Source organism: Akebia trifoliata, chromosome 6 (genome assembly GCF_017979445.1).
Source record: "Akebia trifoliata isolate Shusen 1 chromosome 6, ASM1797944v1, whole genome shotgun sequence".
NCBI classification, from domain to species: domain Eukaryota; kingdom Viridiplantae; phylum Streptophyta; class Magnoliopsida; order Ranunculales; family Lardizabalaceae; genus Akebia; species Akebia trifoliata.
Window position 1 is genome coordinate 16,684,467 of NC_141380.1, and position 16,983 is coordinate 16,701,449.

Below are 16,983 nucleotides of genomic sequence, written 5' to 3' on the forward strand. Positions count from 1 at the left end.
GTAAAAAATTATAAAGAATAAATTAGACCATTTATTTGCACGAATTCGAAATAAGTTATTGCATGATGATTAAAAACGTCGGATGGATTGAGGTATTTTGTAAGATGTGGCTACCCAAGCACGGGGTCTGACAGGGTTAGCCTTTGAAATCCCTGACTTCTTGGCACGGAGCTCGGTTTGAAGTCTCGGATAAAATGAGATGATTTTTGAAAGTGATTTACGTTTTAAACCATGCGATACAATTTTGAGATATTTTTCGTTTCCCTTTATTAATTCTAAGTTTCAAACTTCCATCTTCCCTTTTCATGGAAGTTACGGGATCGTCTTAAGAGAGCTTAATGTAGCGTGATTGTCTTTGAGAGAGACTTGCATGATGGCATGATAATTAAGTATTTGGTGTGTCGTCATGTCTCGGATATGGGGAGAATCATCGTTGATCAAACTGCTCAGATCGAAGCCTTAAAGGATGACTTGATACCTATTACGCTTTCTAGGGAAATGCTTGAGTGGCTCTTTGCCCGTTATTCCTTCTTGTACCCTGTTTTTAATGAGAATGATGTAGCACTATTTGAAATGAATAAAATAGGTTTTTTACGTAGTGGCCTTAGATATATCTACTACTTTCGAAAACTCTTGATTTTAAGAAATGTCCTAGATTCTTCGTCATAGGCCAAAAATAGTAATTTTGATGATGCATTTTTTTTGTTTTAGGTTTTTTATTTTTTATTTTTTGTTTTTCATTTTTTTATTAGGTTTTAAAAGATTGCTTTTGTCGAATAATCTATGACAGACAGTGTTTGATGACTCTAAATGTCAACAATCATGGTACCTTGGTCAAATGTCGATGATACATGTGTCAGCTAATCCTTAGCCTCTTTAGAGTCATCCCCGAGACTGAGAATTTTGACTGAGTTATCTTCGCTGTATCCGTTAGAATATTGAGGATTTCAAGATTTTTGCCTTTCACAGTTTATACTCTTGCGGGCCAGGAGTTAGTTTTGTTTTTTTCAATTTTTTTGTTTTTTTGTTTTTTTATTTTTTTATTTTTTTGTTTTCTTCATTTTTACGCTTTTACTAATTTGGCTGCTCAAGTTGCTATTTTAAATAATAATTTTAAAAAAATGAATGTTGTTGCAGTTTCTAATGTAGTTTGTGATAATTGTGCAGGAAATCATCCTACTTTGGAGTGTCAAGGCCCATATGAAGCAAATTCTTCTGAACAAGTGAATTATGTGGCCAACAATCAAAGACAATATAATCCTAACTCCAATTACTACAATCAAGGGTGGAGGAATCATCCTAACTTCTCATGGAGCAACAATGCGAATATGCAAAAACCGCCTTCTTTTTTTCAATCTCAAGAGAAGAAACCAACCATGGAAGAGGTCTTCACCCAATTTATGCAAAAGACCAATGCATTCATTGATGATACCTAAGCCAATTTCAGAAATCAAGGTGCAAGTATTCGCAACCTTGAACATCAAGTTGGGGAGATTTCCAAGCTATTGACGGAAAGAGCTCAAGGATCACTCCCAAGTAATACTGAGAAGAATCCCAAAGAGCATGTGAAAGCTATAACTTTTAGAAGTGGGAAGAATTTAGAACAATCAAAGGGGTGTAGCAAGCAAGCAAATGAGGATGAAACAGCTCTTCCTAAAGATCAAGATGCTACCGCTCCTATTCAACAACCTATTCCACAACCAACTTCTAATCCCATTCCTTTTCCTCAAAGATTGCGAAAACAAAATTTAGATAAGCAATTTTCTAAATTTATTAATATTTTTAAAAGCTTACATATTAATCTTTCTTTTGTAGATATGCTGGAGCAAATGCCAAAATATGCTAAGTTTTTGAAGGAGATTCTATCAAACAAGAGGAAATTAGTGGATAATGAGAAGGTTATGCTCACGGAAGAATGTAGTGCTATTCTTCAAAGAAAGCTTTCCCAAAAGCTAAAAGATCCAGGGAGTTTCACTATTCCTTGTACTATTGGTGATTTTAATTTTGATAGAGTTTTATGTGATCTTGGTGCAAGTATTAATTTGATGCCTCTGTCTATTTTCAGGAAACTTGGTTTAGGAGAAGTGAAGCCTACTACGGTATCCTTGCAGCTTGCAGATAGATCTATCAAGCATCCTAGAGGCATTATTGAGGATGTTTTGGTAAAAGTGGATAAATTCATATTTCCTACTGATTTTATCGTTTTGGATATGGAAGAAGATAAGGATATTCCACTCATATTGGGAAGACCTTTCCTTGCTACAGGTAGAACTCTCATAGATGTTCATCAAGGTAAGTTGATTTTAAGGGTTCAAGATGAATAAGTAACTTTTAATGTTTTTGAGGCTATGAATTTCCTTTTGATGTTGATGCATGTTTTGCAATAAGTGTTTTGGATAGGGTAGTAGTTGAAAATTTTAATGAATCTTTTCCTCCCTTACTTTTGAAAAATTGCATATTAAATGGTAGAACTTTAGGAACTCTAAGTGATGATGAAGATATAATTGAATGTGTGAATAATCTTGATGCTTTGCCACCTTGTGAGTTTCCAAAAAGGCTTAAATTTAAAGAGTTGGGAGCTGTGCATTTTAATGAACCATCATCTAAAAAGGAACCTCCTAAACTTGAACTTAAACAATTGCCATCACATCTTAGGTATGCTTTAGTAGAAGAGTCTTGTTATTATCCTGTTATTATTAACTCTTCTTTGAATGATTTGGAGGAGGAAAAGTTATAGAGGGTTTTAAGGGAGCATAGGAAAGCTATTAGATGGACTATCGATGATATCAAGGGAATTAACCCATCTATTTGTATGCACAAGATTTTGATGGAAGAGAGCTATAAGCCATTGGTGCAATCTCAAAGAAGATTAAATCCTTTCATGCAAGAAGTGGTGAAAAAGGAGGCTGTGAAGCTTCTGGATGCAGGTCTAATTTATCCAATCTCAGATAGTTCATGGGTAAGTCCAGTCCAAGTGGTTCCTAAAAAAGATGGTATGACCGTAGTGAAGAATGACAACAATGAGCTTATACCCACAAGAACGGTGACCGGATGGAGAGTTTGTATAGATTACTGGAAACTCAATGATGCCACAAGAAAGGATCACTTTCCTTTGCCCTTCATTGACCAAATAGTGGAGAGACTTTTCGGGCATGACTATTATTGTTTCTTAGATGGATATTCGGGTTATAATTAAATTCCAATAGCACCGGAGGATCAAGAGAAGACTACTTTTACATGTCCATATGAAACCTTTGCTTATAGAAGAATGCCATTCGGATTGTACAACGCCCCTGCTACTTTTCAACGTTGCATGATGTCAATTTTTTCCGATATGGTTGAAAAATACTTGAAGTGTTCATGGATGATTTTTCTATTTTTGGTTCTTCTTTTGATAATTGTCTTTCTAATCTCTCTTTGGTTTTGCAGCGATGTGTTGACACAAAACTTGGTCTTAAATTGGGAAAAATGCCATTTTATGATAAAAGAAGGAATTTTGTTGGGACATTGAATTTCTGTTAAAGGAATTGAGGTGGACCAAGCAAAAATTGATATAATTAAGAAGCTTCCTACCAATGTTAAGGGAGTTAGAAGTTTTCTTGGACATGTAGGATTTTACAGGAGATTTATTAAAGATTTTTCTAAAATTGCTAAACCTCTTTGTGAATTGTTGGTAAAAGATGCAGTTTTTGATTTTTTTCAAAGAATGTTTAGATGCTTTTGAAATTCTTAAAGTGAAATTGATATCTTCTCCTGTTATTGCTGCACCCGATTGGGAATTGCCTTTTACTTTGATGTGTGATGCTAGTGAATATGCTATAGGTGTTGTTTTAGGACAGCGAAAAGATAAGGTCTTTCATGTGATTTACTATGCTAGCAAAGTTTTAAATGAGGCTCAATTGAATTATGCAACTACCGAAAAAGAGCTTTTAACAGTTGTTTATGCTTTTGAAAAATTTCGATCTTATTTAATAGGCTCTAAAGTGATTGTCTACACCGATCATTCGGCTTTGAGGTATTTATTTGCTAAAAAAGATGCAAAGCCAAGGTTGCTAAGATGGATTTTACTTTTGCAGAAATTTGACTTGGAAATCAAGGACAAGAAAGGAACCGAAAATGTAGTTGCAGATCATCTTTCTAGGATGGACCATGTGCAGCTAAATGAAGAAGTTGATGGAGATATTAATGAGAAATTTCTGGATGAGCAGCTGTTTGCAGTTGAAGAAGCCCCATGGTATGCTGATTTTGTCAACTATTTGGCTAGGGGGATTGTGCCTACCGAACTCACCCACCAAAGGAGGAAGAAGTTCTTTTCAGATATTAAGTATCTCATATGGGATGATCAATTCCTTTACAAGATGTGTGGTGATCGTATAACTAGAAGATGTGTGCCAGAAGAGGAGATGGAGAGTATCCTTCAACATTGTCATTCTTGCAAAGTTGGAGGACACTTTGGAGCAACCAAGACAGCAGCAAAAATTTTACAATCAGGATTTTATTGGCCTACTCTTTTTAAAGATTCATATAATTTTGTTGCCAATTGTGATAAATATCAAAGGGTTGGGAATATATCTAGGAAAAATGAGATGCCTCTAACAACTATTTTAGAAATTGAATTGTTTGATGTTTGGGGTATTGATTTTATGGGTCCTTTTACATCTTCTTTTTCTAATCGTTTTATTTTGGTTGTTGTAGATTATGTGTCCAAGTGGGTTGAAGCTATAGCATTGCCAACCAATGATGCTCGGGTGGTGGTGAGATTTTTGAAGAAATATATTTTTGCAAGATTTGGAACACCAAGAGCTATCATAAGTGATGGAGGATCACACTTCAGTAATAAATAATTTGATTCACTTCTGAGAAAATATGGAGTGACACATAGGGTAGCTACACCTTATCATCCGCAAACAAGTGGTCAAGTTGAGGTATCCAACCGTGAGCTAAAGAGGATTCTAGAAAAGACAGTCAATTCTTCAAGGAAGGATTGGTCAAGCAAATTGGATGATGCTCTATGGGCCTACCGGATAGCTTTCAAGACACCTATTGGAATGTCTCCATATCAATTGGTTTATGGCAAATCTTGTCATCTCCCAGTTGAGTTGGAACATAGATCATATTGGGCTATTAAGTTCTTGAATTTCAATTTACAGGCTGCAGGGGAGAAGAGACTGTTACAGCTAAATGAGATGGAAGAGTTCCGAAACGATGCTTATGAGAATGCTAGGATCTATAAGGAAAAGACGAAGAGATGGCATGATAGGCACATTCACAAACGGGAATTCAAAGAAGGACAACAAGTTCTCCTCTTCAATTCAAGACTTAAACTTTTTTCGAAAAAATTAAGATCACGGTGGTCCGGTCCTTTCACTGTCAACAAGGTCTTACTATCGAGAGCAATAGAAGTCAAGCATCCGTCGAAAGGGATTTTTACAGTAAATGGGCAGCGATTGAAACACTACTTCGGAGGGAACTTTAATACCCATTTTGCTCTCAATTTCAAAGTGAAGATTCAAGAAAGTCTAGCTAAAGACTTAAATTTTAGCGTTTCTCGGGAGGCAACCCGATTTATTTCCAAAACTAAAATTTCAAGGATTTAGTATTTCATTAGTTTATTTTATTTTAGTTGTAGTTGTTATTTTATTTTATTAGGTAGTTTAGGATTTATTCTATGTTATTTATTTTGATTTTAATTATGTTGGTTTTATTTTTCAGGTGAATAAACAATTTCAGTGCTGTCCAGTCAATTCCACCGCAGCGGTGGGTACATGTGCGCCGCGGCGGTTTCTCAAAATCAGAAAAGACGCCAAGCTCAAATTGAAGGAATTAGGGCACGAACCGCGGCGGAAATGACTTACCTGCCGCGACGCGAGTCGTGAAATTGGAATTTTAAGGGATTAAATTGGTCATTTGATTCAAATCTCTCACATTCTCTCCGTCTCTTTCTCTTCTTTTATCCAAAAACCTCTCATTTTCCTTCACCTATTCATCTTCCTCAACCTTATACCTCCCCTAAATCTATTTAAATCCACAAAATTTCTTTCACTTGTTCAAATCACTCTCACTATTCTTATTTCTTCTTAGAAAAATGAAAGATTGCTACTAAGTTTGGGGGAAGGAAGGTAATTGCATAGAAGTTTGAATTCGATATTTGAAAAAGAGGTTTGAGGTTTGCAAAAGAGGATACTGCTTGAAAAGAAAGGAGAAAATGTCGTTGTACCCGAGATAAATCGAGAAGGGAGTTATTCTATCCTCTAATTTCCTTACTTTAGTTTGTTTGCTTTTGTTCATTGAGGGCAATGAAGATACTTAAGTTTGGGGGGAGAAAATAATTTGATTCTTTTATTCTTTGAGTTGTTAGCTGCATTAAAGTCATACTATCATTCTTTTCATTCTTCTATTTTTCAATTTTTTTATTCTTTTCTATTCTTTTAATTGTTTTCTGCATTAAAATTTTCAACTTTTGAGCATTTCTTTTATTTTCGAGTCAATTCATAAAGTCAATGATGATAACTTGATTATTGTGATATGTGGTTGTTGAGTTGGAATTCGATATTACTTAGACTTTGAGGATAGCTTAGACATTTGTTTTGTTTGAATTGGATATTCAATGTTGGTCTAGTATGTTAATTTTGAATAATGATCATGTTTTGCTACTTAGAGACATTTTATTTAGACATTTGTGAATGAAAAATAGGCCTCAACAGATTTTAGAACTTGGCTAATTGTCGCTCGAGGTGAAATCCTAGACTTTCATGTTTCTTAGGAAATGATTTAGGCTATCTTTGGACCGTTTGAGCTTTTCTTGCCTACCTTACTTATTTTTATCCGCTAGTTACCTATTTGAGCCATTTATTTAATTTTTAGCCTTAATTTTCTTTCTATAAACTTATTCTCCTACCTGGTTTTGAGCCTAAACACTTATCCTTACCTTTAATGAGAATATTCACTTGTGTGTGATTTGTTGAGATTGAAGAGCAAAAATCTATTGTAAGGGAGAAAATGATAGAAAAGAATGTTATTGACCCTATGTGATAATCAAAGATAAGTTAGGGGGTCTTTAAGAAAAATGAAGGAGGGATACAAGTTTGAAGAAAAGTGTTATTCATTTATTTATTTTGTTTTGCATCTTCAAAAAAAAAAAATTTTTTGATGGTAGTAGTAGTGAAAGTGTGCGAAAGTGTTATAGCACAAAAGAAAGAAGGAAAGTATGAAAAGTGAAGTTGTGATGTTAGTATTCTTAAACTCTTTAGAATGTTACATTTTGTTCGATTGTGAGTATTCTCATTCTTTGAATTATCCTATCCATTCTTTTTGAGCCAATACCTAAACCTAACATTACAAGCTTAATTAAGACCTTTTGATCCGAGGTGGCATGATGAGTTTACATTAGTGGAGAGTAACAAGAAAGCCAAGCTTATGAGATTTGATGTTTCATTACTATTTAGAGGTCAAATTTGTTTGCATTGTTTTTATAAAATTATCCAGGTGGTAGAATTGATTGTTTTAGAGATTGCTTACTTGGATTTTCAGAGAATTGATGATTTGAATGGGATGAAAGTTTGGGTGATTTTTTTAGCTTTTGTAATGTCCAATAGATTCTTGACGCTTTATGTTATCAGTGATTTTTGAGACACTATTGTGAATTGTGCTTGTTAAATGAAACTTATTTTCGAAAGTTGAAGAATCTGAAGTTAGTTTTGATTCGGTTCATTCTAGGTTAGGTTTATTTTTGTTTTTGCTCGAGGACTAGCAAATGTTAAGTTTGGGAGAATTTGATAAGTAAGTTTGTAACGACTTATTCTATGTAATATTACTTGACATTTTGCTAATTTGAGAGTGATTTTATTTAGTAATCGTTCTTTTTATTGTTTTAGGTATTAAATGGGCAAAAATACAAAAAGGAAGCAATTCGGGGTGAAATCGGAAGAAAAGATAAAGTTTCGAAGAATGGAGTACAAGAGACAGAGGCCGTCGTAGTAGTGGATACATGTCCGTCGTGGCGCTCGTATTTAAATCAACGAAGGCCCCAAGACAGAAGCTAGCTGCCGCAGCGGTGGGTACATTCCTGCCGTGGCGCACGACGCGATCCAGTTTTTTGCACTTCGTCTCGTGTTGTTATTATATCGTTTAAATCCGATTTAAAGAGGATTGAACCCTAATTGTATTCAGAACGTATGGAGGCTATAAGGAGTTGATTTTTTAGGGTTTAGAGATATCTTGGAGGCTAGAGAAGAAGAGGGAGAGGAGATCAAGTGATTGCTACGATAATATCAAATTTTACTGGTTTATTCTTCCTTTCTTCTATGTTTAACTTCAAGATGTTTGTTTCGTATTTCGTTATGAACTAAATTTCATTTCTAGGGTTGAGATGTAACTCAGATACAATTTCATAGTTGTTTTATTCAAATTTAATTCCTTGTTTTGCAATTACTTATTTGTGTGTCTATTTTGAGTTTAATGCTATCAAATCTGAAGGCCAAAGTTTTGATAAATTTATTGATCTAGGTTTATAATGAGAATTAGAATCTAGGTTAGATCAATAAAATAGATCACGTTGGAATGAATGAACGGTAGATGTACTTTAGCATGTTCTAAGAGGTTAGTAATTCAATTTACAATAATTCCACAGATTTTATGACTCTTTGGTATTTAAATTTACATAGAGATGTGCTGAGTTAATATTTTAAGGAGTAATCTAGTGTATTTCGAGAGAAAACACTAGTTGGTTTAGGGAATTAACCTCCAAATAAGGCAAAGCAGGTATTACTTTGAATAATCAATTACGTAGGAGTATCTGTAGTGAAGTCGAAAGTCCTAGGTTTTTAATCCATAAGAATCCATTCTTTCTTGTTTCATTGTTATTTCAATTTGCAATTTTACAATTCTCGATTTATCAAATAGTAATTTAGGTGATTATTTTTTATACTTAGTAACTTAATCCTCGTGGGAACGATATCTTATATTATTACTTGAAACGATTAGTGCACTTGCTAGCATAAATCATACGCAATCAGTAACATTTTGTACCAATCCTTGTAAGTAACGACCATTTTCTCGATGATCTTCTTGATGTTTTTGTTAGTGGCTTCAATTGCTCCATTCATCTTTGGTCTGTAAATGACTGAGTTGTGATGGATGATCTGAAAATCTTTGCACATCTTAAACATGTCTTTGTTCTTGAGATTTTTTACGTTATCGGTTACTATCCCGCTTGGGAGGTCGTACTGACATATGATGTTGTTCTTCACAAACTTCAAGACATTGCCCCTTGTAAAATTGGCGTAAGATGCTACTTCTACCCATTTCGTAAAGTAATCGATGGCGACTAAGATGAAGCGATGCCCATTGGAAGCTTGAGGATTGATCTGCCCGATGACATTCATGCCTTAGAGTGAGAAGGGCCAAGGAGAAGTCATATTGTGCAATTTTGAAGGTGGTGCATTGATTTTGTTGGCATAGATTTGATACAAATGACACTTCCGAACATGTTGGTACCCGTCGCTCTCTATAGTCATCCAGTAATAACCCATTCTCATAATCTTCTTTGCGAGCATATGTCCATTCATGTGAGGTCCACAAACTCCTCCATGCACAGTCTCGATTAAGTGTTGAGCTTCTGTCTGTGTTACACACCTAAGGAGGACCTCATGATGCGACTTTTTGTACAAGACTCCGCTACTCAAGAAGAACTGTCCTGCCAATCTCTGAATAGTCTTTCGATCCGTCGTTGTGGCATCGGGTGGAAAAATTCGATCCTCTAAGAATGCCTTGATGTCTACATATCATGGTTTTTTCTCAGGTTCTTCGACCCCCATAGGTAAGCAATACGCATGCTCGTCTTGAATACCAATCTAAAGAGGGTCGACTATGGTGTCTTCGGAGATGCTGACTATTAAGGCTAGAGTAGCCAATGCATCTGCAAACTGATTCTTAGCCCTCGATATATAAGTAAAGGAGATTCGGGTAAAGTTTGAACTTAGATCTTCAAGATACTCGTGATACGGAACTAGTTTCTGTTCTCGAGTCTTCCATTCTCCCGTTGTCTGGTAGACTACCAGACTTGAGTCTCTAAATATATCTATTTCATCCACTTCGAGATCGATCGTTGCTTTCAACCCCACAATGCATGCCTCGTACTCGGCTTCATTATTCGAACATTGAAACCTTAATCTAACTGCAATGGAGATATGCGTTTCTCTTGCTTAACCAAGACTGCCCCAATTCCGTTTCCCTTTTGGTTTACTGCTCCATCTAAGTATATTTTCCAAATAGATTCTTCATCATCACTATCATTTTTAGCAAATAAAATGACTTCATCAGGAAAATTTGTCCTTAGTGCCTCATAGTCGGGCAGAGGGTGTTCTGCCAAGTGGTCAGCAATAGCTTATCCCTTAATGGCTTTTTGAGTGACATAGGTGATTTCAAACTCAGATAATAGCAGTTGCCACTTCGCAGTGCGTCCTGTGAGTGCCGACTTCTCAAAGAGATACTTCAAAGGATCTATTCGAACAATAACCATAGTCGAATAACTAAGCAAGTAGTGGCGTAGTCATTGTGATGCCCAGACGAGGGCGCAACACGTCTTTTCGAGGATCGAATAGTTCGCCTCATAACTTGTAAACTTCTTGCTAATGCAATAAATGACTCGTTCTTTTCGACCTGTTCCATCATGTTGCCTAAGTACACAACCCATAGAATTTTCTTGCAAGGAAATATACATCAGTAGAGGTCGACCCGGTGTAGGCAGAACTAAGACTGGTGGATTAAGCAAGTATCTCTTAATCTTATCGAAAGCTTCTTGACAGTCTTCATTCCATTCTTTCGGCTCATTCTTCTTTAGTAGTTTGAATACTAGCTCATAGATTGGAGTTAGTTGTGCGATGAACCGACTAATGTACTGAATTCTTCCTAGGAATCCCCTGATCCTTTTCTCTAATTTGGATGGTTCCATATTTATGATGTACTTCGTTTTAGCTGAATCGATTTCGATGCCTCTTCTACTGACAATGAACCCCAATAGCTTTCCTGACGTGGTCCCAAATACACACTTTACCAGATTAAGTCTTAAACTGTACTTCCTTAATCGATCAAATAGCTTCTTCAAGTTTACCAGATGATTCTCATCGAGATTGGACTTAGCTATCATATCGTCTAGTATACTTCTATCTCCTTGTGGATCATGTCATGAAATAAGGCCGTCATGGCTCGTTGGTAAGTTGCTCCAGCATTCTTGAGACCGAATGATATAACCTTATAATAAAAGGTGCCCCAAGGTGTGATGAATGCAGTCTTCTCTTGATCTTCTATTGCCATTTTTATCTGATTGTAACCCGAGAAGCGATCCATAAACGAGAACATACCATGCCCCGCTGTATTATCGACTAAAGTGTCGATGTGTGGTAATGGAAAGTCATCTTTAGGACTGGCTCTGTTCAGATCGCGGTAGTCTACACACATGCGTACCTTTCTATCTTTCTTTGGTATAAGGACGACATTTGCGATCCACTTCGGGAGGTGGATACTGCAAGAAACCCTGCTTGGAACTGCTTCATTATTTCATCTTTGACTTTAAGTGTCCACTCTGGATTCTACCTTCGTAATTTCTGCTTGACTAGCTTGCTTCCTGATTTGATAGGTAACTTGTGGACGACTAGATCTGTGTCTAAACCGGACATGTCTTGGTAGGACCATGCGAAGACATCTTGGTATTGTTGTAAGAACTTTGTCATCTCCTCTTTCTACTCAATCGTTAATAGGGCTCCGATTTTAACGATCCATGGGTCATCTTCGGTGCCTAGGTTTACTGAGTTTGTATCCTCTATATTTGGTTGAACACCTTTCTCGTGACGTTCCATGAGTTCTTTGATTTCTTTTAGAGGATATTCAACCTCTTCCTCTGATTCTTCCTCAATCTCTATGAGATCAAAGTCGAGTTTGAGGTCAAAGTCGTATTCATTTTTTTCATACTTTGTTGTATCACAAGATTCGTTCAGCTGAGGAAATTCTTTGAAAACCCTTGATATTTTGAAGATTTATGATATTTTTGAAATTTTAAAAATATTTGATTTTTTTGAATTTTGTAGAATTTTTGATTTTTTTGAATTTTGAAAGATTTTTTATTTTTTTGAATTTTGAAAGATTTTTTATTTTTTTGGATTTTGTGGATTGTCTGTGTTCCTGAAACAAGATAAAGAAAAATCATGCAAATTCATTAGCGACGAAGGTGAGCCCCCAAAACAGTCTTGCTCTGAGGACGAGGGCTCATTATGGTCTTCGGGCAGGCGAGATTTTGCTAATGACGTTTTTTTTTAGGCTGTAGGGATTCTGGACCCCATGGCGGCCTCATAAGTTATTGGGTACTCCTCCCAATTTTTGAGGACTTGCCCTTCTTCTGCAAGGTAGATATGTCGGGAGAGTGGCTCCCTTGATGGGTCAAATATGACCATCACTTCCGGGTGACTGTTGTCAAATCCAGGTGCAGGCATTTGTAGGGTGGATGGAATTACGACAGATCCCCAATCGATTTAAAGGGAGAACAATGATTTTTCTTCTTCGCATATTGCGACTTCCGCCTTGGCGGGCTCTCTTTCTTCTTTCCTTTGACCCCATTCAGAATCCCCTCCGAACAAGATGTCCATGCCATCTGTAAAGGAATGTGGGGACTCAACGAATGAATCTTCTTGCGATTAAACGGGCTAGATACTTACAACATTTGGTTCTCCTGTGCGGTTTGTTGACAATGGCTCTGATAGACTATCCGACCCTTTTTGTGATTATGGAAAGCTGATGCTGATGTGTGGTACTTTGCCCAAGTTCCACACATTAGGCTCGTGGTTCTGTCTTCGTGCAATTCGAAGCTCTCTCTTCTTATCATTCATGTCAAGGATATCCTTCTTTGTAGGCTTGAACCCGATGCCGAAAATAGGGAGTATGTTTTCGGGTACTGATCAGAGTGGCCCTCCATTTTCCTTTAGGTCATAAACCTTGTTTCGGACAATATCCCGCATTTTTCATTACTCGTCTGTCATTAGGTTCATTTTTGACAATTATGTCCTTGTTTCTCCTTCCATCTTAGGATATGATTGATAGATGTGAACTGGAAAGCGTGAAACCCTTCTTTATCCCCGATCATCTCTACATCGATATAAGGCACATCTGATGATCGACCGACTGGTATGAGATTTTCTGTGATTACCGATATCACCCTTTGTCCCATGATGAATTTGACTCGCTGGTACAAGGAAGAAGGGACTGCCCCTGCGGTATGGATCCAGGGTCTTCCTAGAAGGAGATTGAATGCTGAGGGTATGTCTAGGATTTCAAACGTCACTTTAAACGTGCATGATCCAATAGTGACTGGGAGATCCAGTTCTCCTAACGACTCAGTTTTTCTACTATCAAAAGCCCTTACGGTCCTTCTAGTTGGCCTGAGGTAAAATAAATCTGCGTTTAACTTGTGCAAAGTTTGTAGAGGACATACATTAAGAGCCAAACTATTGTCGATCAGTACCCTTGCTACCATCTTTACACATTACCATAATATGCAATGGTTTAATGTGTCCACACCTCCCGCTGATAAATTCATCCTCGATGAAGGTGATCGGATTGGGGGTCATGATTTGACTTATTGTCTTTTCCAACTCTTTTGGCGAGGTGGTCTCAAGTACATGTGCACTACTAAGGACCTTGAGTAATGCTTCCCGATGATACTCTGAGTTTAAAAGCAGGTCAATGATACTGATTTGAGCTGGCATTCTGTTCAACTGCTCTACTATGTTGTGTTCACTCTTTCGAATGAGTTTGAGGAGGTCGGCTGCCTCCTTGTCAATTACTCTGCTCTTCTTCCTTCTGGTTCCCCTTGTAGTACTTGTCCTTCCTCTACAAGTTTTCCTTTTCCCTTTTTTTTCCTTCTTTCTTCCTCTTCGTTCTGCTTCTTCTGTTCATTTTTCGGTATTTTGTAGCATCTTCCTCATCTGGTCATATGACCAATGTCCGTTACCATGGCCTCCTTCGGTTTCTCAACCCCCGCGGATGTCACAATCATCGTCTCATAACTCCGTGAAACGGTTTGGTTTGAGCAGTATAGGAATGGTTTAGGGGATATGATGGTCATGGGTTGAGGGTCCGATTTTAGATGAAGGACGAGAGGTGGTGGATTGGGTTTGACAGTTGGTGTAGTGATATTTAGGGTTTACGGATTGGTATAAGATAGGATTAGAGGTGGTCGGGAGGAGAAACTTGAAGTTTGAGAGGTTGGTGCAGTACAGGATATGATAAGAGGTGGTCGGGAAGGAAGGCCTGAAGTTAGTATGGTACAAGGTATAATGAGAGGTGGCTAAGAGGAGGAACTTGAAGTTGGTAATGTGTAGGGTATAATGAGAGGTAGTCGTGAAGGACTTGAGGTTCGGGAGTTGGAGTGAATGGTGAGATCGGCTAGTTTGACTGGAAGTTGGGATAATGGTTGGTTGGTTGTATCTTGTGGTAGTGCATTGATGCTTGAGGAGTTTGGTTCTTTCCTCAGATTAACTCTAAGCTTAGAGGCAGTTGGTGCTATCAAAACTGAAGGGTTGAAGCTCGATTCATCCCTCTCCATGGCATTGACTATTGGCCCACTGTCTCCCCCATTATGCGTTGGTAGTGGGTTTTGATTGATATTTTGTTGAGGTGCTTGGGTTGCCGGACCATCCAAGATGATCGTCTTCCTGTCGATTAGGTTCTGAATTTGGTGCTTGAGTTACCAACATTGGTCGGTGGCATGCCCCGGTGCACCCTTATGGAACTCACAGAATTGATTGGGATTATACCCTAGTCCATTTATCCGCCTCTGGGTTTGGCTGCCTCTTAGTGAGATATTCTCCCCTGAGTAATGCTGGGAGTAGTTCTAACAGAGTCATAGGCAGGTGGGTGAAGATTCGAGGGACCCTGTTGGGTCGGCGTTGCTCGGTTTGATGATTCTGGGCAAATTGTGGGTTTTGCCCAAACACTGAATTTTGTCCGAACTGAAATGTTGGTGGAGCCAGTGGAGCTTGAGGTGGGTTCACCTTGAAAGGGACCTGAGGTATTGGCAACTTCTGGTTTGGTGTTGTGATGAAGGAAGGACGAATAGGTTGCACATTGTTAACTTGGGATTCATCTTTCTTCTTGTTCAAGATCGTTGGTTTCCGTTAAGTATATCCCCCTGTTGGTGCCCCTAGACTGGACAGGTCATAAATCAGACCTGACCGGATACCGTCCTCTACTCGATCTGCCACTTGGACCAACAATGAGAAGCTTGCAGTTGTATGACCCACTAAATGAGTATAGAATGAGTAGCCCAGCGTAGAAATGAATATAGTGTTCATTTCTTGTTCAGTCATGGGTGGTTTTACTTTGGAAGCTGATTCCTGCCACCTTTGAACATACTCCTTCACACTTTCTTTCGGCTTCCGTGCCATTTTTGCCATGTCATTCCGATCTAACCCCATATCTGTATTGAACCTATATTCTTCCGAGAACAGTGTAACCAGATCTTGCCAGCTCTTGATTCGATAATGATCTAATTGAGAGAACCACGAAAGGGCTATCCCTGTTAAATTCCTTTGAAAGAGCTGAACTAACAACCTGTCATCGTCACCAAGCTGGCACATAGACCCACAACAGAGCTTCAAGTGTGACAGAGGGCATCCGATGCCGTTATACTTATTGAAATCAGGACATTTGAACTTTGGTGGTAATGGTGCATTGGGGTATAGGCAGAGGTCTTTGAACCTCATTCCGCTTATAGAGTCCTTGCCTTTCATCTTTCTAATCTCCTTCTCGACTGCCTCGAGCTTGTTGGCAAGTTTCTCTTCTGTGGTACTCCTTACTTCAGTCGCCCTGAATTCACATTCTTCCTCTTGAATGACCTCAGGTCGTTGTGGATTACAATGGATGTGAATTGGGGGCCCCTGATTGGCAGGAGCCATGGGCGGTAGGGTATTCTGCACTGGTGGCAGTTGTTGTGGTTGTTCTGGCATGGCCTGATTCGAGCCGGATGCCTGATGTTGTACAGCTTGAATGATGCTTGGATTTGCCATTGATAGATCTAGAATCTTGTCGTGTTTTTCCAATTTCTTCACCACTATATTTAGCTTCGAAGTGAAATCTGTTATTACTTTTGTCACTGTCTGCTGAGGTTGCTCTGAAGTGTTCATGATTGGTTGCGAGCGTAGAAAATATAGAGGATTCTCAAGTGGTAAATACTTTTTTCTGGGTCGTTTGGCCACCTGTGGATAAGAGGTTAGGCGTTAATATATCATTTACATAATGAAGATGCATGATAATTTATTAGGTCAGATTGGATTAATTGGTAAAGTTATATTAAAAAAATCTTGAATTTGGTTGAGATTGGAACTTTTGTCAGCACGGAGCTGAGGTTTGTCAGCACGGAGCTAAAGGTTTATTGACGCGAAGCCAGGGGTTTGTCAGCACGGAGCTAAAGGTTTATTGATGCGAAGCCAGGGGTTTGTCAGCACGGAGTTGGAGGTTTGTCAGCACGAAGTTGAAGGTTTGTTAGCATGGAGTCAAAGATTTGTCAGCACGGAGCTGGAGGTTCATTGGCATGGAGCCGAAGGTTTGTCAACATGGAGCTAGAGATTCGTCGGCACGGATCTTGAGGTTTGTCAGCACGGAGCTGGAGGTTTATCGGCACGGAGCCGAAGGTTTATCAGCATAGAGCAGGAGGTTTATCGGCACGGAGCTGAAGGTTCATCAGCACGGAGCCGGAGGTTTGTCAGCATGGAGCTAGAGGTTTATTGGCACGGAGTCGAAGGTTCATTAGCACGGAGTCGGAGGTTTATCGGCACGGAGCTGAAGGTTCATCAGCACGGAGCCGGAGGTTTGTCAGCACGGAGCTGGAGGTCGTCAGCACGGAGCTGGAGGTTTGTCAGCACGGAGTTAGAGGTTTATCGGCACGGAGCCAGGAAACACATTTTGTAAGAACGGATTACTGTCGAAAGATTGAGT

At 38.4% G+C, this 16,983-nt stretch overlaps 1 protein-coding gene across 1 annotated transcript; it reads left to right on the plus strand.

Moving 5' to 3' along the window:
* The first annotated feature begins 417 nt into the window (after nucleotides 1-417).
* On the plus strand, nucleotides 418-2,737 carry LOC147400334 (uncharacterized). Its single transcript, XM_086444565.1, has 4 exons — nucleotides 418-540; nucleotides 1,168-1,223; nucleotides 1,448-2,292; nucleotides 2,478-2,737. Exons 1-4 carry the CDS (start codon nucleotides 418-420, stop codon nucleotides 2,735-2,737), a joined length of 1,284 nt encoding a protein of 427 aa, XP_086300691.1.
* Nucleotides 2,738-16,983: the final 14,246 nt, after the last annotated feature.